Source organism: Cariama cristata, unplaced genomic scaffold (assembly GCF_000690535.1).
Source record: "Cariama cristata isolate BGI_N322 unplaced genomic scaffold, ASM69053v1 scaffold15933, whole genome shotgun sequence".
Classification (NCBI taxonomy): Eukaryota; Metazoa; Chordata; class Aves; order Cariamiformes; family Cariamidae; genus Cariama; species Cariama cristata.
Window position 1 is genome coordinate 16,222 of NW_009607956.1, and position 11,146 is coordinate 27,367.

An 11,146-nucleotide genomic window follows, 5' to 3' on the forward strand; every position below is an offset into this window, starting at 1 on the left:
CCCTCCATGTTATCCTAGAAGTCCCAGAGTCTTTCTCTCCAACTTTGATACTGAGACCTGGTCTTCAGCATGGTTTCCAACGACATGCAGGACAACTAACAGCAACACCCAAACCAAAAGGAGGAAAAAAAAATAAAAATAAAAGAAGATTAAAAAGTTGGTAACTAAAACCAGCAGATGATATTAAAAATGCAGGGCTGGGTGCAGACCCAACCTGTCATTAAAAAATGTCTGACAAAAAGAAGTCACTGCACAAACCCCAGAAGATGCTAAGCAAATTCCCATTCGGTAGCAAGCAAAACATGACAGTTCCATAAAAATGCACGCTGTCCCTTATTTAAAAAAATATGAACAAGAAACAAACAGAAATTAAACATTTGCTCAAACTACAACCGCTCTGTAGGCAAAATATTTTTTTTTTAAAGATGGCTTTTTCATTTTCATTTTTTTAAACTTCTTTTTAAACTACCTAATTACGTGTGAGAATGATTTCTAAAAAAAAAAACAACCCACGGTGTTGGTATATTTTCTTTCTCATAGCATTTAACAACACTCCTGAAATCCAGCATTCACACATGCATACTTAGATTTTGTATTTTCCTCTGGAAACAGCTAGCCTTAAGTTACTGGGCTTTTGTTTTCTCTTCTTTATCCAGAACATGGAGGCAGAGAAGGGGGGGGGTCCACGCTGTGTCTGTCTGCCACATGAATCCCCCTCCCTTCCCCCAAAAGTCAGTTCTTTCTTAAATTCTCCTCTTGTCGATACCCGTTTTGTATTTTTGTGTTTTAAGACTGTCCGAAGGGATAAGGACCGTGGAAACCCTGAAAGAAAGTTGGAGACATAATCAATTTCAATAGGCAAGAAATAAAATCCATCAGCGTACACCTACAAATATGACCATCCCATCCCAGTACTTCTAAACCAAATGCAACCCTTTACCCACCAACATGACCTTTGCTGTCCAGCCTTACGAAACACTCCTAAAACGCAGGTTTCAGTGCTTTTACCTGGTTTCCCTAGAGATGTCAGATGCTATCCACTTACCTCTTTCAGGTGTTATTTAGCCAGGTGTTACTGGGCCACAAAGTAACTTGTATTTTCTAGACCAGAACAAAAAACCCCTATAGATGCTACAGTACCTGGAGGTCAAGCAACTGCAGTTTCACAAGTCTAGTCTAAAGATTATAGCAAACAGTTAAATAAGAGGCTGTAACTGGTAGAAGAGTCTATTTAAGAAAAAAATCAAGATCTGGAAATCCACGTTCCCACAACCGCCACTTTTGCTCTCTTGAGATAACAATATATATTTTCCTCAAGTGAAAATCAACCACAGCATTTAACCAAAAAAATCAAAACGCTTACTACAGAATCCATTTTCCCTCCTTTACATCCTGAAGTGAGTCACCTAAATGACAGATCTAGTAACAGGTCTCAAATTAACAGGAACTCCTTTCTGTAATTTCTATTGTTCAAATCAGCTATCCAGGGTTTCATCAGGAAGTAAAAGAAAGCGACCAACAGGCAAGAGATCTCCCAAGTCACAGGGACACAAAGTTTGTCATAACGATGAAGGTACAAACCACACACAAAATCCTCCTGTAAGATCCAGGCACATACTCAAGTCAGAAGTGTGACGAAGGAGAAAAGCTCATCATATTTCATTGTCAAAGTTGGAAGACCATTATGAAAATGTTTTAACACAGTCCAGCTTCTTTCCAGCATGCTGATGAGTAAGACAGCTGACAGCCCAATTAGCATAAAACCATTTTCAGTCTTTAAGTGAAGCTGTTACTTCAGTTTTCACCATTTTGCCTTTAACAGGGCAAATCTCAAAGGAAACATCGTTTCCTGCATGTTCTCCTACAACTCTACAACAACCTCGCTGCATGAGCCACAGAGCCATGGAGCAATGAGCCTTTAACATGACTCCTGTAAAGAAAGCATCAACTTCATTAGCTTAAGCCCAGTTGCAAAAACCCAAGTTCAAAAGCTCTCTTGTATATCTATGTTATAAAGGAAGTGCTACAAGAAGCCTGTAATCTCACTACAGCTGGTGAGAAAAAGTTAATTCTTTAGGACATATCAGGTGGCAAAATACAAGACAACGGTAGAATGAAGCATCTATCAGCAGCTCTTAAAATTCAATCAAGAGAGGAGGAGTAGCAGACAATTAAACAGGACATCTCAAACTGCATGGGAAGTATGGAAGACCGGAAACTTGGAAATGGCTGTTTGCAGGCAGAAATACATGCAAGTGATGGAAAAGCAAACACGCTTCTACCCTGGGAATATGCTGCACTCCCAGTTTGTAAAGCAAGCTTTTCAAAGGATAACACCCAGCAGATTCCAGCACAACAGTTCGCCTCAGAAAGGAGAAACTCCCACCAAAACCAAGAGACTGAGACATTCAACATTTCTGAAAAATACAGTCACTGAAACAAGGGGAAGGAGAGGAGCAGAAGAGAAACATTAAAATAACGTGAATACACGCACAAAAAAAACCCCAAAGGACACAGAAGGAAAACAATGTTATAAGCAAGATCCTAAACAGTCTCACCTCAAAGGGGTTAAGCTATTGTACTTATTGCTCTACAGAAGAAAAACAGGATTTGTTGCCGATTACCTGCATGGACACATGTGCCAGAATTTGCTTCATCTTTTAGTTACCTGCACAGAAGGCTTTGTTTGCAGGTACTGACTGGCAAGCACTCACAAGCCTCACGAGAGTGGTTTAAACACCAACTGCTCCCAGCCGCCCGTTCCCTCCGCCGAGGGCTACCGACTGCACAGCAGGGCTGGCTCTGTCCCCTTTGTATCTTTTACTGTTTATGTCACAGGCAAAACCTTGTTGATTTAATTTGTGCATGCCGTAAGCCAAGACATCTGCATCACCCCATGACATAAAACAATTAACACAGTTAATCAGTACACAGCCCAGTCTTCAGCTCAAGTCAGACCTGAGAACAGTTCATTAGTCTTTTTGTATGCAGAGAGAGACCCCGTGAAAAGGCTGTTAACCTTGTTTGCTGTTAACCTTGTTTGCTGTTAACCTTGTTTTCAGGGAAACTCTCTGGATCTCCAGACACTGTTTTCTGTAGCATCTAATTTAAAGCTACAGAATTTAGCTCACCTTCAGAGCGTCAGATTTCTCAGTACGTACAGCTTTGTACTCCTTGCTACACCACGCTTAACAAGCTAACATCCCTAGATGAGCTGCTCTCACAAGCAATTCCAAGAAGAGTCCCAGAATCTGTGACCAAGATTAGCTTCTCCTGACGCATTGAATTTCACCAAGAAAAAGCCCAGTCTTTGCTTTTGGGATTGCCGCTCTTCACTGCATTTCACTTACCCGTGAGATTTACTAGTGTACACCAGAACTTAGAAATTAAAACACACTTGTTTCTTTTCTTTAAGATCAAGTGTAGACTTGGTTTAACACCAGATCCTGAGCAAGAAACTCTCACTCCCCTTTGTGAAATGAGAATACTTTCTTTCTTCTTCCTCAGCAAGATGCAAGCTCTCTGCAGAGCAATCGTTTCTCATTACATTTATTCAACATGCACAGTGTAATAGCATCTTGATACCTGAAAACTTCAGTTACTGCTGCAACGCAAATACCAAACTCCATTATATGACATTTTCAAGAATAATTATCCCTTGTATGCAATATTTTACATCATAAACACGCAAAAATAATTCTGCATACAACTGCAGTTTTTCTGAGTTACTCCAACTGAAGAATTATTCACGCTATTTTTGGTGAATTCCCTTCTGTTCTCAAAGTGAAAACACTGTCTTTATGAAAAGCTCAGCTGCAGCTTTGCAAATCTACTTTCAGTTCTTCCAGCATCTTCCACAGAAGTAATTGCTAACTTGCTAGTGAAAGCATACTGGCTATTCATACAGAGAAGTATGTGAGAACAGAGGACCACGTTTTTTCAAGAAAAGACTCTACATGAAAATTATTGGTGTAAGTTATCATTTGACTTCTGTATCTAGAAGGGAATTGCGACGTATTGGAAAGTTAAAGGCCTCTGGAAATAGCGAGCTCTTTAAATGAAGGCACCTGTGCTAGAAATAAAACAAAGATTAAGTTAATCTTTCATAAACCATCACAACACAGGCTTTCAAATAGCTATCTTTATTTCACCTTTGTGACTGAGTCAAGATCAATAAAAGGTACACTTCAAGAGAGACAGGAGTTTCTGATGCACAGCTGCAAAGCAATACAGGAGTCTCCCAGTGTACACTGACAGTAGCATCAGACAACACTACAAGTCCCCGTTTCCTCGTCACCTCCTGGGCTGCTCCTAGTCAGTGCTTCTCCAAACTACGCAGAGTTCTCTCGACTAACTTACGTAAACTGAACACAAACAGAAGAACAAAGTATTGAGCAGTTTTTTTTTTTTTAATTCCATGCATGCTGTGCAAACATGGCATAGCAGTTAAGACCACCAGGAAGTTAAGAACCTTCTCACTGCGCAGCCACTCGTAGGGCTGGTTTAGATGCACATAGCTGATGAAGTACATGAGGGCTCAGGTACGTGATTAAGTTACCATGCAACAACTTAGCTCTTGTAACTTAATCAATGGCGTGCTTTTAGTCTGCAGAGATAAAAGAACAGTGAAACTCTCTTGGCCTGCAATGGAGCAAAGTTAAGCTAAAATCAGATTATCTCACATTTCCCACAGTCCAAAAGCACACGGACTGGCGGTTTTTATGGATGAGCTAACATGCAGCATCCAAACAACATTAGTCTTTCACTAGGTAAGCAAACCAGCTCATGCAACATCGGTTTAGCCTGCAGATGCTATGCAGCAGTGTGGCTGTCAATGAGTAGCTATGGTAGTTTTGAGTCCAACACTCTCCCACTTTGTTATCAATGAATTTAACTGTGTGGTAACTTGCCCCGTTTGAAGCCCAAATACCAGGATGGAAGGAGCTTATCTTCTACATGGATGCTAACATTTCTGGGGCATCGTCCATACCCACAAATATAGTTTGGTACCCAAATAGTTCCCAGTGAAAAAATTTCTGTCTAAAGTTTACAGAGGTACTCCAAAAATATGCAAATTGGATTGCCCTGGTTTGGAAGAAGCACGCATCTAGAAGCAGCAGTAACTTTTAAATTCAGATAGGGGAAGCCAGTTACACGCTCTAAGGATCGAGAGGGGTTTGGTTTCCTCATACGTATAGAAAGCTGTCAAGTAGCATGGATCAGAGTTCAGCTCCGCACAGAATGATCTAAGACCGGGAGCATAAATACAGCAGGAAAAAAGGTGTTAAGATTTAAATTTTGTGAACTCCAAATATGCTTATATTTCACTGGGATTTTAAGAGTAGTATGAACTTTTAAGAGTAGCATGAGTAAGGAACGGAACAGATTAACACCAGACAAGCTGTAGAACACACTTTGCTATGGCGGTGACTATGCAAATTGTTCTGTACGGGCAAATCTTTGCAGAATCAGAACTTCTACATGCAGTTTCCTGCATTACACAGAAAGCAGCAACTCCGCAATTCACATGGGCAACAGATTTAGAGATACATATATTTTTATATATAAGTGACAAGTACAATCTGAATGTCAGTATATGGCTATCCACTTCAGATCTTTTTAGACATTTAAACCTGTACGTTTCTTTCCTTAGTTAAGAAATTTAACTCTCATTCCCCAGGCACTGTAAGACCGCATCTTGCGCTTTTAATGTAAAAGACTGTCACAAGAGAGCAGCAGTGACCTCGACAGTGTTGCTATGAGACAGAAGCGAGTAAATAGAAGGAAGCTATATTAGCCTCATCTCTCTCGAGAATACAGAGAGAACGCGATTGCCAAAGAGAATAAAATACCCATGCATGGGTATATCTGGACTCTAATACAGCTCATCCCTATCCTGAGATAAGCATCCTATCCTGCACTTAAGTACATCTTTAACTCTAAGAACATGCAAAAACTCCACTGGGAATAGATAGAACAACAACATGCTTAAAGCAATGCCCTGAACACAGACCCTGATCTACAACCTTCCAGCAGTTTATTTGATAAGGTAAGCAGGGTGGACCCAGGGAAGGTGTACATTACAGCAGGAATAAAGATCATACTCAATTTGTTTTAACCACATCATAGCTTTCATCTTATCTGCTTACAGGGAATTCAGTATCTTGTTTTGTTTGCTTTGTTTTCTTCCTAGGAAAGTTTGTTTCATTGAGCAGAGCATCCAAACCATGCACTCTATGATGCTGTATAAAAGCATTTTGAGTTTTTCCATGTATGAAACATTGATATACTTGTCTAATCCAGCAGCAGATGGCATGTCAGTGTCACTAAGACCCTGACTCCAATGGGAAATTTTAGAGGACAAGCCACACCTGCTCAGTTGCACCAGAGGGAGAACGAAGACAGACAAGGTCTGGCAACTTCTAGTATGTTTTACAGCTGCAGATGCCAGAAACTACTAGTTCTATCTCAAAGATTTCATGGGCTCATGCAATTGCCTGACTGGGGTTTCTGCAATCTCTTGGCAGAGAGGAAGCCTCCATAGTAATCTGAGAAATATTTAAGGGCTTGTATTGCTTCTAAATACGGGACGTAGGCCCTTCTAAACACCTTAACTAAACCTCACCCGTCCCCTTTGCTCTATCTCACCAAATGGCGCGTCAAACATGACTAGGGATTCACCCCATTCTCCAGCTACACGAAAGCAGACAAAAATATTAGAGGTCCTGCCCAAGATGAATAAAATCCAGGAATTCTAATGCGCAGCTGTGTAACCAACCCACAGTACCCTCTTGTTTGCTCCTAGAACTTGAAATAAAGCCTTTCACATCAATATTTAATCACAAGACAACAGCTCCAAACGTAGTAGTTTTCTTTCCCCCCTTTAAGCAGCAGAGTACAGGTCAAGTCCCCAGGGAAGTGGGGAACATGGGCCAGATACAGCTTTTCCTAACAGGTACCGGAACATCATCTGCTGATCAGGTGTGGTTTAATATTTCTGGCACCACCTCCAATATGCCCCTTTCCTTTTCCAGCTGGGGATACTGGTTACACATTATCCTTTTTTAGGAAAAAAAAAAAGTATCTTCTTATCCAGATTGCAGGAAAAAGGCATGTAATAGTGCTAGACGTAAACCAGGGAAGAAGGTGAGCATGTTCACCTTGCGATTTTAAACAAGACCAAGTATCTAGGATGTCAAATCTACGCAAACTTGTTCACTGCAGAAACAGTGTTGTACCAATATGAATATTAAGTCTGTGGCAGAATGCCTCCTGCCTTGGACGGGAAGGGCAAGGCTGGAACAGGACTCTGATCTTCAGACCTACCTTAATAACGGCCTCCAAAGGAAAAGCTAACTTGTTTTATCATGTCACAAATAGAAACACTGTAGTAGAGACAAAACCCCCTCAAAAATCAATGAACTTTCACATACCCCACCCCATCTCCGAAAAGGAGCATAAAGTTATCCCTTCTGAAGTAAGAAAGAAACAAAATTTCTGCTTTTATCTCAGATAATTCACCTCAAATCCACCCAAGAATATTCTGTAAATATAAAAAGAAACAAAACACCCCCAAACAAAACAAGAACAAAAAAAAGGGAGAAAGGCCACCTACCCTACATCTGAGGATAGATTACAATGGCTCACGCCTCGTAAGAGTACTGATTGTGAACTTTGGGTTACTAGCTAAACCAGCATACTTGAATTTAGTGAAATCTCTGGTAGTGCTTCACTCTCCTTTTTGGCTTTTCTTTTCTACAGTATAGCTGACCTGTGCTACATCCTCTGCACCTCCAATAGGTAGTGGTTTCTTACACCGACATTCTTAGAAAAGACAAAGCAGCTACTCCTCAGCCAAGAGAGTCTGTTGGTACGCTTTACCTCCTGGTGCCCACACCACTCTCCTCTCACTAGGAACGGTAATGATATATACCACAGGGAGAGACCTAGTGAAAACTGAAGGCCATGTTACTGCCAAGACCTCACATCCAGAAATTCTACGCAGGAACTTTCTCAGAAGTGCATATATTAACAGTTCCACATCTATCCACCTGCAAGTGCAGACCAACTAGGAAGCAATTGCCAAACTCTGCACCCAAGAAAATAGGCAAGGGAAAAAAAAAAAGCTACCTCCAGCCTAAAGTTGACCACTAAAAGTGGAACTGAGTTTTCCCCTCTAAATTAAACCTAGTATTTTAGCTATGAAAGGCTTAGGTAAGTCCCTATCTCACCAAAACTGTACTTAATAACTGATTTTTATTTTTCATCAACTGATAGATAGAGCTGTTACCAATCTTTGCTGGAATATGTACAACAGACAGCTGCAGAGCAGTATTCCCCACCTGAAGCACCCGAGGTGAAGTTTATGCAGAAAAGCTCTATCAGTGTACAGACGGCCTCTGCAGTCAGACAATGGCCCGTCTCTTCAGGGAACACCGCTGTCCACCAAGCAACCACTAAAAGGCAGCAACTTTCAGTCACTGCTAACTCAGGTTGTATTTGAACTGATAGGTGAAAGGCTTTATTTTTGAATCATTTCCTAAGCCATCTATTTAACTTTTAGCGAGTGAGAATCTTGAAGCAGGAGCCAATACAGCTTACAGCAATTTATGTTTGGGGTGCAAAACACACAAAAAGGGTGATCGGTAGTCTGTCAAACAGTTAATCCCACGCATGCCATCAGTAAAAAAAAAAAATAAATAAATGCATAGCCCTGGCGCAAAGTAGGTCACTAAAATATGATCCACTGGTAGAGGACAGGCAGTTCATCCAGTTAGGAACTAAAGTGCTGTAGGTGAACTAACATTAGGGCTTTATTAAGTCATTCAGCAACCAAGTGTTATTGTCCTACACAGCCTGCTTAAGTACAGTAAAGCATTTTTAAAGGATTTTAAAAATCAAACTAGTTTGACATACGACAGTACACACCTACACATATTGGCTGCATTAACAGGTGGATTCTGAATTGTCAATAATCCTGCAATTCATTTTTCACACACAAGCAAATAAAAACAGTCAAAATATCACTCAGACTCATATAGCATCCACCAAGCAAGCTTTTGAGAGAGATTTAAAATAAAGATAATTTAAAAGTCACCTACAATTATAAACAAGACAAGGACACAGACAGGAACTGTCCTTCTAATGACTGTTCCTGACAGGTAGCTTCTGGGAACAAAATGGTGAGCTCTGTAGTCTCCCCACACCAGTTAAAAAGAAGTTATCCGGTTAACCTCAGGTTTTGGGGGTGTTGTTATTTCTTCTCTTTTCAAAATGATGTAAAACTCAGGAGCACATCTAGAGAGATATTTTGACTTATTTGCACACGCAACTGGAGCGGGCTCCAGCCACTAATAGTTACAGCACCCAGACAAGATTATATAAATTTTAAGAAGGACTTGAAGCAAAACCAAAAAGGTGGATCTGGTAGAGTCTATCAGAGGCAAAAATATTTTAATATAACATGAGGAGTTGGCAGAGTCAGACAGTCAAATTCAAAACCTTCCTTAGCAGGTCTGGCAGAAGCAGAAGGGAAGGGCTTTGCAGTTTGTAACGAAGAACTATTACATACATCACAGTCTCATCACCTACCCATTCTCCTGTTCTCCCAGGGCACCTACCTTACTGTATGTCACTACTGACAAGTTGTTCGAGTGACTGCTGGGGGAGAGATTTACAGAGTTTTGTGACAGTCCATTCTGATCTTGTTCGATTTGGTCAGGAGCAGGCCCCCATGTGTTTTTGCTGATTGTGCCTAGCTCGGAACCCCCAGGGTCTTTTAGGTTGTTTTCATCTGGTTGCCTGTTCTTCTGTGGAGAGGCGAATGGGTTAAAGTTTCCTTCTACCTTGCGATGCGGTTGTGTGTTGAACTCTGTTTCAAAGGATGACAGCTGCTGTGTTACACCTAGAAGTCCTCCAACCTCCACGCTGAGGATCACCCAGATGACATCTGTGGAAAAAGACAGACACTTGGGTTGTCACTAGGTGGAGTTTACGAAGGAGGAGGCAGAAGGAGAAAAACAGCACATGAATTCCACACTTTACAATAGCAAGAAAAAAGATTGTTTAAAATACCGTTTTATGAACTGTCAGAAGTACTGGTTAAACACTAGTTTAGTCTCCAAGCTTTCAAGAAAACCAGGCAAGTTTTACTCATACCTAACTTAACATGAACCAGCTAAAAACATATAAAAAAACCAAACTGACATGACAACTTGAAGCTCCATACTTCAGATTATGAATAGGATGCACTGAAAAAAGAAAACCTTAAGTGACTTTATCAAAGGCAACACAGCAAGACTGAAATGAGAGGCAGGAGATATCACTGCCAGTCTTCTACTCTAATGGTAAAGTAAAGGCAATGTTTTTTGTTTAGCTTTGAAAGGCTTGACTATTAAAATAAAACAACAAAAGGGTGACTTAGAAGGCAATTACATTTATGACAGTTCACTGCAAAATATCTCCCATTCCAGTTCCAAAACACTCACAGTAGGTGGATAAGATACCCAGGCTTGGTAGACTATGACACAAATTCGCAAACTACTGGTTAGAGTAAGAAACATATTTACAGTTCTTACCTAATGCATGTCCATCTCTTGTACATAGATAAGACCGTTATTCTACTTACCATGTCATTTACACTTCAAGCAAACATTATGGCCTATTTACATAAATACATTTCTTGGCATGTATCCAAATTCAGTTTTATTGCTTCCACCCCCCCCTTCCATTAAACGTACTCCAGTTTTGTTTTGCTGCAGAGAGGGAGAACTGAAAAGAACAGCAGCAACACCTTCTCTCATCTCAGCAGATCTAATAACAGCACCTCGTGTCACATGTAATTGTTTCCAGGTTTTCTGCAGTCAAGAGTTAATCTACAAGGGGCTCTTTTGTGCTGCCACTGGTGGCCTGGGGGAGGAGAGAGCAGGTACTTTCGCTGTTCGGTTTTTACTACCAGCGTTTCTCATGCAGCATTAATTCACTGAAGCTCTCCTGCCAGTCCCTCCCCAGCTTTAACAGGGCTGGGCTCATTAGCTCGCATTTTACGACCCAATTAAAGGCAGTGGGATTGTACCGTACAAACATATGACTTGCTCAAGGACCCCCAGCACCCCCCGTCCCTCATAACCACCACCAAGCTCCACAA

At 40.9% G+C, this 11,146-nt stretch overlaps 1 protein-coding gene across 1 annotated transcript; it reads right to left on the minus strand.

The window, feature by feature from the left end:
* Positions 1-260: 260 nt before the first annotated feature.
* On the minus strand, positions 261-9,949 carry LOC104159136 (chromosome unknown open reading frame, human C6orf106; the record flags this gene model as incomplete). Its single annotated transcript, XM_009696959.1, has 2 exons — positions 261-822; positions 9,621-9,949. Coding segments are annotated over 2 exons (365 nt in total), but the record flags the coding sequence as incomplete, so codon positions are not given.
* Positions 9,950-11,146: the final 1,197 nt, after the last annotated feature.